Here is a 13,865-nt window from a genome sequence, read left to right on the forward strand (position 1 = left end):
TCCCAAGGAAGTGGTGAGGAGTGAGCAGGCAGGCACTAAAAATGGCTGGGCAAGTGCCGAAAGCACAGCCTGGCTATGGGGTGCATGGTGAGGCTGACTGAGGCCAGGGTGGCAGGATGCCAGGGTGGTCTGGGGGACATCCCAGTGGGATCGGGAGCCTGTGTCTGGGGTACCAGGATACAGGTGTGTTGGGGAACCTGTCAGGGCACAACGGTGCCAGGGTATTGGGGTATCAAGACCCTGGGACACCACAGCGCCGAGCACGGGAGTGTGGAGCTCCTGCGGCCCCAGGGCAGATACCTGGGGCTCGGCCCGACCAGGACATCCCGCACAGGGGACAGAGGAACCGAGACCGGGAAAGGAGGGGTCGGTTCATAGACAGGGGCTGCGTGCGGCGCCGGGCTGAGCCCTGACCCGAGAGTCCCGGACGGTGCTGCAGGGACCGATCCCGATCTCGGCCGTGCCGGGCAGTGCCGGGAGAGTCGATCCCGATGGTGCCGGACTGTGCCGCAGGCTCCGATCCCGATCCCGGCCGTGCCGGGCGGTGCCGGCTCCGCCGCTCCGATCCGGGTTCCCGGCGGAGGCGGAGCCGCGCAGAGAGGATCCCGGGACGAGCCGTGGCGGAGCGGCCATCGCTCGGCACCACCCGGCTCAGCTCGGCCCGGGCCGGTGCAGCGCGAACGGACCGGGGCGGGGGCAGCACCGGGAGGGTGTCCCGGGGCCGGGCTGTCCCCGCGCGGGGCCGTGCCGCGGTGGGCAGCCCCCGGCCCCGCCGTGCCGCGGTGCCGGCCCGGACCCCCCGGCAGCGATGGCCGCCCGCATCCTGCACCGGCTGCGGCACGCGCTGGCGGGCGAGGGCGGCCGGGAGGAGCCGGCGGGCGGCGGCGGCGAGGCCGAGGATTGCCCGGAGAGCTCGGAGCTGGAGGACGACACCGAGGGGCTGTCGACGCGCCTCAGCGGCACCCTGAGTTTCACCAGCCACGAAGACGAGGAGGAAGAGGAGGAGGGGGACGGAGCTAGCGAGGAGCTGGAGGAGCCGCCGCAGGCGCCGGGGACGGCAGCAGGCACGGAGGACGGAGGCAGGTGCCGGGGTGGTGAGCTGGGGGGACTTCAGGGACACTCGTGCGCTGGTGGCGTCCGGCAGCCCGACAGATGTCAGAGCCCTGTCCCCACGGAGGGCACTGACCACCCCTCTCCCACAGAGTGGGTCTCTGCGGCGGAGCGTCCCGGCAGCAGCCTGCTGACCCGGCAGCTGCAGGAGCTGTGGCGGAGGTCGCGGGGCAGCGTGGTACCGCAGCGGCTGCTCTTCGAGGTCACCAGCGCCAGCGTGGTCAGCGAGCGCTCTTCCAAGTACGTGGTGAGTGAGCCCGGCGCGGCTGGGCGGGCACGGGGTGCGTACGAGTCCTGCTCTCCCCGGGGCAGGGATCCCACGGGGCTGGCGCTTATTTTTTTCTCTTTCCCCGTGCTGCTCGGATGGTGCTGGCGGCTCAGATGAGCCTCAGGTAACTATTGCTGATGGGTGCTGCGGCTGCAGCAGCCCAGTCCACTCCCTTCTGTCTGGGCAAACTCCCCCAGCCCGTTGTGGCCGCACACCCCGCTGTGCCGGTAGAAACGTGCCCATAGCACTGCCTGACACGTGCCTCCCCCGCAGCTCTACACCATCTACCTGATCCGCTCTGGCCAGTTTGACAAGGCCCCTGCCACCATCGCCCGGCGCTACTCAGACTTCGAGCAGCTGAACCGCCGCCTGCGCTGCCGCTTCAGCTGCGACATGGCCGGCGTTGCCTTCCCTAGGAAGAGACTGCGCCGGAACTTCACTGCTGAGACCATTGCCAAGCGGAGCCGAGCCTTCGAACAGTTCTTGTCCCATCTGCACTCCATCGACGAGATCCGCCGCTCTCCTGAGTTCCTCGAGTTCTTCTTCCTACCGGACCTGCAGGCCGCACAGCGCCTGACCTGCACCGGCATGTACCGCGAGGCCCTGGCCACCTGGGCCAATGCCTACCGGCTGCAGGACCGGCTGGGGGTCTGCAGCTCCGGCCGCTTCCTGCTGACACTGGCTGGACTGGCCGTCTGCCACCAGGAGCTGGACCAGCTCAGTGAGGCCCACGGCTACTGTGAGCAGGCGCTGCAGCTGCTGGAGGCCCAGGGCAGCCACCCACTCCTGGGACCCTTCCTGCAGGCCCACGTCCACCTGGCCTGGAAGGTGGGCAAGGACAAGCGGCGCTCGGAGGCCCGGCTGCAGGACCTGCGGGAAGCTGGGTTGCCCCTGCAGCAGCAACCTTCCCTGAAGGAATGCCTGATCAAGGAGCCTCTGGAATAAGCCACCTGTGCCCATATGGGTGAGAGGGCAAGGGCTGTGGGGGGCTCATGCCTGTGGCAGCTGGGAACAGTAAGGGCAATGCTGTGGGTGGCAATGGGGCAGAGGAGCAGCACTGCAGTCCCACGGGCAGCACAGCCCATGCCTGGAGCTGCCTCCTGAATGCACTTTCTCTGTGGTTAGTCTGTCTTGCTGGGCTGGGGACTCAGGGGGGTCCACCACCCACATGGGTGCTGCCAGAAGCTGCTCCCCCTCTCCTGGGGATCCCGGAGTGGCTGAGACTTTAGCTGGGACGTACTGGCACCTTGCAAGGGAACGGGAAAGCTTCTGGCAGGGTCCAGGGCTCTTGCCGGGAACTTCCCATGAAACTTACACAATAGAAAGGACTTTATTAAATAAAGTCTTGGCAGGAAGAAGAGCAAGGCGCCTGCTGTGTCTGTTCAGCCCCACTACCCTAGGGCACCATCAGTGGGAGGCTCAAGCTTCCACACAGAGGTGGGAGTTGCCTCATCTTCTTTTCCCGGCACCCAGCCAGGCCCAAGCCCAAGCCCAGTCCTGGGAAGGAGCCCAAGGACAAGCAGAAGCAGCAACTGAGGAGCCAGGGCACAAGCAGTACAGAAGTGAGAAGAGGAAGCAACGTGTGCCGAAGTAGCACCTTCCCCTCCTGTGGCCCAGCCTGCCACGGGGGCAGAGCTGATCCTGGCACTGTGCTCCTGGCACTGCCTGTCCTCGAGTAAGCACAGTCACAGATGCAAGGGGACAAACTCCAGGGACAGAGTCCAGCTCTTCACCCAACAGCTTTATTTTAAGGTGGGTGAAGGATAGCTGATGGCAGTGTGCAGTTACATGCTGTGCAGCTAGCAGCTGGTTGCAGTGATGCTTTGTTGGTCACAGTCTGTCGAAAACACCTCTGGCACCAGGACCTCCTGCAGTCCTTGGTCCCACCTGGTCTCCTTCCTGTTCCTTTCGAGGTCCTTTCTTGATCTCAGGGTCCCTCCCTAGGCATGCCTGAGCCCCAGCTATAGGGTCTCCTCAGCTAGAGCTTGCTCTGGTTTGGTGTCTGTTCCACCCTGATGACACCTTCCTGTGCACAGGTGACAGCCAGGACCCCATCCCTGCGCCACAGCCGTCCCTGCACCAAGCCGCGGCACCTACCTGCAGAGAGCAACTGTCAGACTGCAGCCCAGTGTCCCCAGGACAGGCAGGGCTGGCCTTGGCCATGAAGGTCTCCCAAAAACGCACTAAGGACTTACCAGCCCAGGGGCTCTCACACTCGTACAGCATCCAGTGGTCAGCTCTGAAGGGCGCATGGAACCACATGGAATGGTCAAGGGACACCATGAACTTGACGTGGTACTGCCGATGCGGGAGCAGGGCCGTGCCCAGGAAGGCGTAGTCAGAGATGTAGGCGGCCACACAGCAATGCACCTTCATGTCAGTCTCCCCTGCAGAGCAACCAGTGCTGCCCGTCCACGGGCGGGGGCCCGTGGGACACGCCTGGGGCAGCGCAGCACAAGGCAGAGCCCCAGGGCTCCGCTGCCCTGGAGGCAGCTGCCAAGCACAGCTGAGATTCTTCCAGACTTATTCTCTTTGCCATGCCATGCCCCGGCGTGGGTCACGGCATCACCTCTGCACCCACACCTGTATTACAGCCTTGAAGTGCCCAGGCTGGGGCGCAGGCAGCCCCCTAATCACAGCCCTACCAGCCCACTCTGTTGCAACAGTGCTCCACAGTGTGAGCTGGTGCTTATGCCCTTGGATTGGGAGGCACCTGGACCCAGCGGGACCCACCTATGTAGCCTCGTGCTCGCACCCAGAAGAGCTGCTTCGGCTCTTGTGGCTCTGAGCTGAATATATCTGGTGGGTTCACAGGTTTAATGTCAATCGGCACATCCTGAGCTTGGATCTTGGTGAGATGCTTCCTGTATCTCTCAGCCACATTAGGATTCCTGCAGCCCGGAACAAAGAAGCAAGGTTAACACCAGATAGGCAGGTTGGATCACATCCTACTGGCAGCAGCTCCAGCTCAGGGACCCAGGGGCACACAGAGACTAGAGCAGCACAGCTCCTGTCATGTCCTGCTCCTCTGTTTCCCTCCCAGGTATACTGGAGAATTCCTCACAGTCCTCTCCCACATCTCCCTATGCCCCAGGCAGCAAGGAGCGTCCCCAGCGTGTCCCTTCCACCCCACTACTCACTGCAGGAACTTCTGGATGAGCTCCTCCTGTGTCAGAAGCTCCTCGGGGGGTGGCACGGTCGGCATGGTGAACTGGTGCTGCACTGGGCTTCCCTGGGAGAGCTGGAAGGAGGCCTGGCAGGTGAAGATCGGCTGTCCGTGCTGGATGGCCTTTACGGAACGAACAGAGAAACTCTTCCCTGTACGGGTCCGCTCCACCTCGTACAGCACCGGCACCTTGGGGTCCCCTGGGACAGGAAAGGGACGTTCTGCCGGCTGGGCCACGGCACACCACGCACAGCCGAAACCTGCCCCGCAGCGCCACTCACACCCTCCCTATTTTGCTGGGACCGGGATGACGGCGCCTCCTCACTCCTGCGAACTTCCCTCTCGTCTGAGACACTGCCGGGCCTCTCCCGAAGCCCTGCACCCCGTCCCCGCCGCCCGGTTCCCCGGTTCCCCGGGCGCACCTGTCCGCACGAAGTAGCAGTGCAGAGAGTGCACCTGCTCGTCGCGGCTCACGGCATGGGCTGCCGCCACCAGCGCCTGCCCCACGATCTGCCCGCCGAAGAGGTGCTGCGTGGCGGGTACCCAGTGGTGCCGGCCCCTGCGGGGAGAAGGCGGCCGCGGTGAGGGTGGCGGCGGAGGAGGAAGCGGCCCGGTCCCGCTGCCCCGGCATCCACGCGCACCTGAAGAGGTCGACCTCCAGCCGCTCCAGATTCAGCACACTGGTGATCAGTACGCTGCGCAGGTCCCCGGGCGGCGGCGGCCCGGATCCCCGCCCCGCTCCAGCCTCACCGGCGCCGCCTGGAGCCGCCATCACCTCCGCGAGCTCGGACCGGCACCGCGACCCGACCCGCACGGCGGACCAGGAAGCACCGCCCATCCGCGGGGCGAAGACCGCCATGTGATTGGACGGTAGAGCTGTCAGTCACCCTTGTCTTCTGAAGATGCTCTGGGCTGGTTGGTTTGCCTCCTGTCAATCGGAAGAAGACGGCTCTGATTGGTCAATATCAAGGCGAGGGCGGTGCCCGGCTGGTTTAACGGAGATGGCGGGGTGGGCTTGGGCCGGTCCTGGGGCAGCGGAGCTGACGGCCGGGCGGAGAGTGTCCGGGCGTCCCCCCGTGCCCATCCCTCGCCATGCGCGCGCTTCCTCGCCTACAAGGGCTGCCTCTACGGCCTGCAGAGCTGCGTCGCGGTGCGCAGCCACTAACCGGCAGCACGGCACCGCTGTCCGCCAGGACGTCAGGTAAGGCCCGCCCGCCGCGTCCGGCTGCAGCTCGCGGCAGCCCCTGTGGTAGGGCCGGGTCCCCTGGTGTAGCACCGCCAGGCCCCGTGAGGACACCGCTTGGGCCCAGCCCCGGGGCACAGGCCCTGTCCCGTACCTGGCTTTGATCACCGGGCTGATCCCGGTAGTGTGATGCCCCGGTACCGGGGCACTGCCAGCTGTGCCTCTGACGCGCTGTGTTCACTGTACAGCTCCTGCCTTTTTCAGCTCAAGACTCGCAAGCGTCGGCATCTGCAGCATTCTCCAGCTGTCCTTACCTCACTGCAGTGGGAAGGTGATACCAGGTTTCCCTCAGGGAGCACTTGATTCCCCGGCCTTCGCTTCTCCAAGCGGCTGTAGTGACCCTGTTTCCATCCTAGCTGGTGGATCTGCTTGTGTGCACAAAGGCTGCAAGGTCACTCACTACTTACGCAACTGCTCCCTTTGCCCTTTTAAAATATAACTTACCTTCTTAAAATACAATTTAACCTCCTTCCTTGAAACTTTTCTTGTCATGTTCTAGCCTGCTCCTCCAGAGCTGCAGAGCCGTGCAGTTTAGGGATAAAGACACAAACACATGGGTATCAGCTTCCACACCAATGTGATGAAGTGCTTCTTCAAGCAGTTGCTCAGTCTTTTCCTACACCGGGCGCCGGGCAAGGGAGGACAAGTCCTCGACACCTTCCTCGTGGAGAGCAAGGAGCGAGGGCGGAGAGCGGTGTACTTGTTGCTGAAGAGAGGGACATCAGAGTCCAGTCGCTGAGCCTCGAGCTGCTGCAGAGTAATGGGGAGCAGCTGAAGGAGGGTGAGGCAGCCAGGCAGGAGCCGGTGTCCTCACGTCTCTCTGGGTAGCGGCCGCACCGAGGGGCACTCCCGGCGTCCCGGGCCGGGTGCGATGCAGAGCGGGCGCTGCGGGCGGCGCCCGAGCGCTCCGGTCCAGCCGTGGCGGGCAGTGCCGTGCGAGGCCACACCGCGCGGGCACGGGCACGGGCGGGGGAGGCGGCGGCGGAGCGCGGCAGGGACCGCAGCGTGCCGCGATGTCCCCGCCGGGAGCGACAGCCCGGAGCTGGCCCGCGCCCTCCCGGCGGCCGCGTTGCAGCTCTCCGTGTTCCCCCTCTGCAAGTGGCTGCAGCAGCTGTGCCTGGAGCACCGCACCGAGTGGTTGGTTGTGATCGCCGCCAGGAAAGCTATGGGTGCAGGCACAGAGAGCCGCCAGCAGGAGCTGCTCATCGTCCTGAGAGACCTCATCAGGCTGGACTTGCTGCCTCAGCTCCACCTTCACTGGCTACTCGAGGATGGGATCTGGGCCACGGACAGAAGGCAGCTGAGGGGAGAGAGCAGCGACATCTTAATGGAGCTGGAGATTGTCATCCAAAGGTTAGGTCAGATTTTCAGTGCTGGGCTCTCTCTGGAGAGCTGCATCACCACCTTGGCTCAGCACTACAAAGAGTGTGTTTCTAAGATCCCACCTGATGCCATGATGCTCTCTGCTCCCCATCCTGATCACTGTGCTGCTCAGGCAGCTCCCCAAAGTCTGCCTATTTCAGACTCACCTCTTGCCCCTCTGGTGTGTCAGGGTAACACATCCCAGAGTTCTGGCCAGGCTTCTCCTGCTATGGCAGCAGCTCAGCAGAAGCAGCAGCCTGTGTCAGCTTCTCTTGCAGCTATTGAGAGTTGTGTGATTGTTCCCTGGAGTCCACCAGCTCTCTGAAGCCCTTCAGTGTCAGCCTGAAACATCTCATGCTCTTCTCCAGAGTGAGCCAGCAAGCTCAGTCCCTGTTAGATACTGTATCTTGTGTTAAAACTGGAGACCACAGAAACCTCAGAGGGTAACAGTGAGGATTAGATTACCCAAAGGACTGAAGACGGCATCAGGCAGTCTTTGAGCGGCATTTACACAGAGACTGCTGCCAGGCTGTGTCTGAGTGAGCTGGCAGTGGTTTGGAAGTCCAGGCAGTTGACTGGCACCAGGTAGGACATGCTCAGTTTACATATCCTGGAGGATGCTCACCCTGTGGGCATCTTCCAGGAAGGCCCAAGTAGCTACACTTGCCACTTCAACCATGCCTTCCAACTGCCCTGCTGGCACACCTTGGCTGTGCTGAATTCAAACAGGAAGCTCTTGCAGAGGGAGATGCTCAGTAGACCATGGGAGAGGGGATGTGATGCCCATCAGGCCGGGTTAGACAGTGTTGATGGCCTCTTGCAGGTCCTAAAGAGCTCCTGGAACAAGTCTTTGGATAAATGCCTGGTGGTGTCCTTCCTTACAGCAGAGATCAGCCAGCTCCCCACCACGGTAGTGAGGACTTTGAGCACAGGACTCTGGGAGCTGGCTTACAGCTGGATCAGGCCCCCCATTGAAGTCAAGCTCCAGCACTGAGTGGGAGCTGAGCTGGGTGCTTCCACTGTCTTGCACCTTCATTCCCCCCCAGCCTGCCATTTCCTCGGTGTGGAAGGGGCAGTTTGGGTCCTTGATCTGCTGAGTGTGTGTCACTTCTTGCACAGGGCAGCAGAGGAACTGGATTGGGAGCTCCTGATCCCACAGGCAGTGTAACAGTCACTGACCTGGCTAGCATCTGTGGCCAGGAGCCAGCTCTGGGTGGTGTGATGTGGGAGGTGCTGGTATCATAGAATCTGCTGAGTTGGAAGGGACCCATTGGGATCGTGTCCAACGCCCAGTCCTGTGCAGGACACCACAAAAATCCCACCATGTGCCTGAGAGATACTTCCTGAGTCCAGATAATACCTGAACAGGCTTGATGCCATGGCCACTGCCCATGGGAGCCTGTTCCAGTGCTCAGCCACCCTTTAGGTGAAAAACCTCTTTCTGATATCCTATCTCAATCTCTCCTGACTCAACTTTATACCATTTCCTCGAGTTCTGTCACTGGTCATGACAGTGATCAGTACCTGCCCTTCTGCTTCCTCTCATAAAGATGTTGAAGACCACAATGAGGTCTTCCCTCAGTTTCCTCTTCTCCAGGCTGAACAGACCAAGTTACCTCAACTATTCCTCATAAACTTTGCCTCCAGTCCCATCACCATCCTTGTGGCATCTTTTGAACACTAATAGCTCAATGTCATTTTTATATTGTGGTGCCAAAACTGCCCCCAGGACTTGAGGTGAGGCTGCACCAGAGCAGGGCAGGACAATCCCCTCCCTTGCTGGTGGTGCTGTGCCTGATACACCCCAGGACATGACTGGCCCTCCCAGCTGCCAGGACACTGCTGACTCATATTCAACTTGCCATCAACCAGGACTCCCAGGTCCCTTTCCACAGTTGCTGGTCTTCAGCTGCTTGTTCCCCTGTCTATATATACAACCAGGGTTGCCCTGTACAAGGTGCAGAATCTGTCACTTGCTCTTGTTAAACTTCACATGGATGGTGATTGCCCATCTCTCCAATTTGTTGAAGTCTCTCAGCGGGGCCTCTCTGCCCTCAGTGGAGTTGACAGCTCCTCCCAGTTTAGTGTCATCAGCACTAAACATTATTATATTACTTAGAATTCCTTCAAGTCCTGAGTCCAAGTCGTTAATGAAGATGTTGAAGAGAATTGGGTCAATGATGGAGCCCTGTGGAACCCCTCCAGTGACTGGACACCAGCCTGATGTCACCCCATTCACTATAACTCTGTGCCCAACCTGTGAGCCAGTTGCTCACCCATTGTGTAACAGGATTATTCAGCTGCAAGCTGGACACTTTGTCCGAAAGAATACTGGGACAGACAGTATCAAAAGCTTTGCTGAAGCCCAAAAACATTAAATCTACTGGCTTTCCTTGATCAATTAGGTGGGTTACCCTGCTGAAGAAGAAAATCATGTTCAATAAGTAGAACTTTCCCCTCATGAGGATGTGCTGGCTGCAGCTGGTGACTATGTTCTCCTCCAGGTGTTTTTCAATACCTGCCAGAATGATCTTTTCCATGATTTTACTGGGCACTGAAGTGAGACTGACAGGCCTGTAGTTTCCAGGGTTTTCCTTCTTGCCCTTCTTTGAAATCGGGACATCATTTCCCAGCTTCCCGTCATTTGGGACCTCTCCAGATAACCAAAACTGTTCAAAATCATCGAGAGTCTTTGTGATGACATCAGCCAGCTCTTTGTGGTTTCTCAAATTAATCCCATAAGGCCCCATAGATTTGTAGGATCTAGGTACAAAAACATGTGACAAAACTATTTCATCTGTGGCCAGCACCCGCAGGTCCTTGCAGCATCCAGCTGTGAGGTTGTGCAACAGAGCCAATAAATCACCCTTGTGTTGTTTGGGAGCTGAGTCTGTCCCTGTGCCAGCTGCAGCCACCCCTCCCTTCCCAGAGAACAGGGAATGGGGAATCAGGCAGGGCTTTAGGCAGTGCTCCTCAATTGTCGGTGGTCTTGTCCCACCGTGGTGCCCGAGGTGGCAGCTCCTGAATCCCTGCAATCCCACTGTGCTGCAACCCATTATAAAGCAGGGCTGTTGTTTGTCTGGTTGCAGCAGCTGCTCTCAATTCCTCAAGAGGAACCCGCCCTCGTGTGCGGGGGTCACTGCCGGGCAGACAACACTGCAGGGAGGTGAGAGCAAAGGCTTCGTGCAAGGCTGGGGGAGGGAAAACAGCCTGGAGAGTAAACGCCCTGGACTGTGGGTGCTGCTCTGGAGTGGGTGAGTTCCCCAGCCCCATCGCAGCCAGATGAGCTCCAGCCCCAGCAGCTCCCAGCCTGTTGTTGAGACATAGCAGAGAATGTCAGAAAGCTTGCTCCATTTCTGTGGTTTGGTCACTGTCCATGTTTTCCCCATTTAGCAATTCCTTCATTAACACTTTGATGTTGATGAAGTTGGCCATAGTTGCGGGCTGGGGATTTCCTTTGAGCAAGAGTTTTGTAACATGATCTGATACTATCGAGTCTCCGACTAAATATAGCATCATGTTTCTTTAAAACACCTTTGTGTAAGCTTAGAGATGCTTGTTTCCCCTTTGGTTGTGCTGTGGAGGAAGCCTGGAAGGCTTTGCCCACCCCTTCGCTATCTTTTTGGCTCCTGTGGGCACCCCTCTCATTTTAGGAGACCTCTCTCCTCCAGCCTGTTCCTCTGCACAGCTGCCACCCTGCCTCCCCTCCGGCCTGGCACTGCAGGATGCCAGCTGCCAATCCCACCTGCCAGGAGTTGAGGGGTCTGGCTGAGGGCACGGAGCTGAGGGCATGGAGCTCCAAGTCAGGATGGCTGCGCCCTGCACCAGGTCACTGTGACTGGCTCTGTGACCACAGACACGTGCCCAAGCAAAGGCTGCTGCCAGCACTGCTGCCTGGGTGCTCCAGCATCTGACCCGTCCCCCTCCAAGCTGAACACACAGGAAATAACTCATCGTTCTCTGGGTAAACATCTTTCCCAAGAGTGAAACTGCCCAGCCAGGATGAGCATCCAGCTGTAATTTACCTCCACGTGAGTGCAGTGCTGTGCCCTCCCACGTTTCACCCACCCCAGTACTTGCTCTGATCCTCCCAGACAGTCCCAGTGTATTTCTGGGGCCGAGGACACGTCCTGAACCCCACAGGGCTGTGGCCTGTGCTCCCTTCCTCACTGGTGGGGGAACTGCTCCCACGAGGGGTTGCTGAAGCACAGGGTGGGGGGGTCCCAGCTCCCCAAGCCTCCTTTGACAGAGTCTTGTCTGGAAGCACTTTATTGCTCTCTCTGACCCACATAAATCCTCCTGCCCGTGCTCTGGGCATGCCACAACGTCAATTTGGAGAAAATCCCAACCCCACTTTGCCCTGCTCTCACATCAGCCCTTCAATGGCACATACTTGGGTGAGTGGGCAGGGAGGGGCACAGAGCCTGCTGGGTAGCCATCGCTGCGGGGCTGTTGATGGGGGGCAGCCCAGCAGCACCCTCAATACCTCACTCATGTTGGCAGAAGCTCTTGAGTAGTGGGGGCAAGTCCAGGCCATCAATGGCCAGGCGGTGCACGATGTGTTTCTGGATAACCAGCCGGCACAGCGTCTGCAGGGAAGGAACTGGAAGAGAACAGAGAGTACCTGAGCTAGGCAAGTCAGCAGTGAGGCTGAGCACAGAGGGGTGGAGGAGCTGGAAGAGCTCAGAGGCACTGTGGTTCAAGGGTGAGTTCTGTGGCATCATCCTGCCGTGGGTTTGAACTGGCTGTGCGGGGGCTGGTGCCAGGCTGCTCCAGCAGGGCTGGAAGCTAAAGGGCCCCAGGCAGCAAAGTTATTAGGAGAAAGGTTGAGAGACAGTTATGTGCCCAAGCTGTGTGTGAATGTGCCTGGTTTGCATTTCTTTCTCTGGCAGCTGTCAAGCACCTCTCTGCTGCACTCCTTTTCCATCACACTCCCTTGGTCTGCCTGCACTGGCCCCAGCACTAGGCTGCTGGGTGAGTGTCTACAGGCTGGGGCTCTACTGCCTGCAGAGACAGCACCTGCCATGCCTTTGGGGCAGACCACCATGAGAACCATCTCCTTGGGCACCTGCACAGAATCTGTCTGGTTCCTGCTCCTGTGATACCACTTCCTGGAGCCATGAGTAGCTCAGCAGTGTGGGTACTGTCTGCTGCAGGCAGCACTCCCCTCAGGTGTTTCACCAGGGAGAATACCAGCTTCTAGCCTTGGGACAGAAGCAGCTGCTCTTGACACCAGTATATGACACCAGTATATGAAGCAGTGTCTCCCAGTGCTGGGGGCAGCCAGTACTCTGACTGTAGCTCTTCTTCTGGCTCTGTCTCACCTGATCCATGTCCTCATTTTTCCAGTATGGTTCTAATTAGCACTCATTAGCCTGGTCCCTCCCAGCAAACCAAGGGACGCGGGATAATGCCCAGGCATCACAGGGTGTCTGCCCATGGAACACCGTGTCTGGGGCACGCGGCAGGTGCGTGGGCACAGTGTGCTGAGCCTTGATGTATGTAGGCAGATGTTTTGATGCCAGAGCAGGATCTTGGTTGACTCTGCCTGCCACGTGCGGTAGGCAAGGCTGGGCACAGTGAGGCCTCACAGCTCTGGGACGGCCCTAAACACCCAACCCCATCACTCTGGGAAGGATGGCCAGGGGGGCTCCGCCTGACTGCTGCTGCTGCTGCTGAGGGTCTCTCCCCTGGCTCCAGCACAGTGCCTGTGGCAGAGCTTTCATCAGACACTGCCCAGCAGCGGTATTGTGGATCTTGCCTGTGCTCCACAAGGACCAGAGGCTTTCCTGTGCCCTCTCACCTCCTGTGTCCCTCTGCCCAGTGGCACCTTCCTACTGTTGGCGACTATGGGATGACCCCACCAGAGCATCCCCACTCCCGGCCCACGCAGCATGTGCCACAGGGAGGGGCACAGGTACCTACAGCCATAATCCACTGGGATGACTCGGACACTCTTGGTGGAGGCAAAGACGTCAATGACGGCGTAGAGCGGGCGGGTGGTGGGCAGGCCCCTGGCACTCGGCCCCATGTCCTCGCCGTTGATGATGATGTGCATGTCGGCGGTGCCATCGGGCTGCGGGGCGTACAGCACCCCGATGCGGCTGCGCCGGGCGGTCGCGGGCAGCACATTCATCTTGTACAGGTCATCCAGGATGTGGCTGTAGCGGCTGGGCCGGCTGCGCCCCACCAGCGTGTCACGGGGGATCCGCACCCGCTGGATCAGCAGGAAGGGCTCCCAGGGCCGCCCCCGTGCCTGCACCTCCTCCCCCTCCACCACCACACGGTTGTGATTCCGGGTGATGGCGAACACCCAGGTGTCTCCCATGTTGACCAGGTCCGGCAGCGAGTACTCAGGTACTACCTCCAGGCTCTGGGGATCATGGGCTGTCAGTCCCACACGCAAGTGCCCGCACCAGCCCAGCTCCTTCTCCTCAATCTCCACCAGGAATATCTGCCCAGGTGCCAGAGGCTCCTGGCTGAAGCAAAGCCCGTTGGCGAAGCTCTCCACCCGTGTGGCGTGCGTGTGTGAGGCATCCAGGCGGATGTTGGTGCCGTGGATGTGGTGGAAGCGTGCAGCAAGCCGGCACCGGGCAGCCATTGCGGCCAGAGCTATTTTTAACTGTCCCTGTCACAGCTGCTGTGAGGTGGTGACAGCCCGGCTGGGAGGGACAAGCAGAGAGCTCAAGGGGGGTCCTAGTGCCATGGGGGAGGTT

At 60.1% G+C, this 13,865-nt stretch overlaps 4 protein-coding genes across 5 annotated transcripts; 2 read left to right on the forward strand and 2 right to left on the reverse strand.

Annotated features, from left to right (window-relative positions):
• The first annotated feature begins 579 nt into the window (after window positions 1-579).
• SNX21 (sorting nexin family member 21) lies at window positions 580-2,738 on the forward strand. 2 transcript variants are annotated; one of them, XM_086852924.1, is made up of 3 exons: window positions 580-1,079; window positions 1,203-1,357; window positions 1,652-2,738. In XM_086852924.1, the coding sequence occupies exons 1-3, from the start codon at window positions 809-811 to the stop codon at window positions 2,321-2,323; spliced, it is 1,098 nt and encodes a 365-aa protein (XP_086709050.1). In that variant the 5' UTR covers window positions 580-808; the 3' UTR covers window positions 2,324-2,738. The 2 variants fall into 2 exon arrangements, with proteins under 2 accessions (XP_086709050.1, XP_086709049.1); XM_086852923.1 differs by having other exon boundaries at window positions 660-1,079; window positions 1,203-1,350; window positions 1,795-2,738.
• A 366-nt stretch (window positions 2,739-3,104) lies between these two features.
• On the reverse strand, window positions 3,105-6,188 carry ACOT8 (acyl-CoA thioesterase 8). Its single transcript, XM_086852922.1, has 7 exons — window positions 6,042-6,188; window positions 5,186-5,472; window positions 4,967-5,103; window positions 4,519-4,744; window positions 4,112-4,269; window positions 3,574-3,765; window positions 3,105-3,475 (listed from the first exon to the last, which is right to left on the reverse strand). Exons 2-7 carry the CDS (start codon window positions 5,401-5,403, stop codon window positions 3,357-3,359), a joined length of 1,050 nt encoding a protein of 349 aa, XP_086709048.1. The 5' UTR covers window positions 5,404-5,472; window positions 6,042-6,188; the 3' UTR covers window positions 3,105-3,356.
• ZSWIM1 (zinc finger SWIM-type containing 1) lies at window positions 6,095-10,682 on the forward strand. The gene is given in 5 exon segments (XM_086853413.1): window positions 6,095-6,178; window positions 6,287-6,513; window positions 6,616-7,461; window positions 7,463-7,541; window positions 7,574-10,682. Coding segments are annotated over 4 exon segments (1,668 nt in total). The 5' UTR covers window positions 6,095-6,178; window positions 6,287-6,340; the 3' UTR covers window positions 8,144-10,682.
• Window positions 10,683-11,400: 718 nt separating this feature from the next.
• NEURL2 (neuralized E3 ubiquitin protein ligase 2) lies at window positions 11,401-13,750 on the reverse strand. The gene is made up of 2 exons (XM_023939850.2): window positions 13,075-13,750; window positions 11,401-11,752 (listed from the first exon to the last, which is right to left on the reverse strand). The coding sequence occupies exons 1-2, from the start codon at window positions 13,748-13,750 to the stop codon at window positions 11,637-11,639; spliced, it is 792 nt and encodes a 263-aa protein (XP_023795618.2). The 3' UTR covers window positions 11,401-11,636.
• Window positions 13,751-13,865: the final 115 nt, after the last annotated feature.

The sequence above is a fragment of the Cyanistes caeruleus genome, chromosome 16 (genome assembly GCF_971803275.1).
Source record: "Cyanistes caeruleus chromosome 16, bCyaCae1.hap1.1, whole genome shotgun sequence".
NCBI classification, from domain to species: domain Eukaryota; kingdom Metazoa; phylum Chordata; class Aves; order Passeriformes; family Paridae; genus Cyanistes; species Cyanistes caeruleus.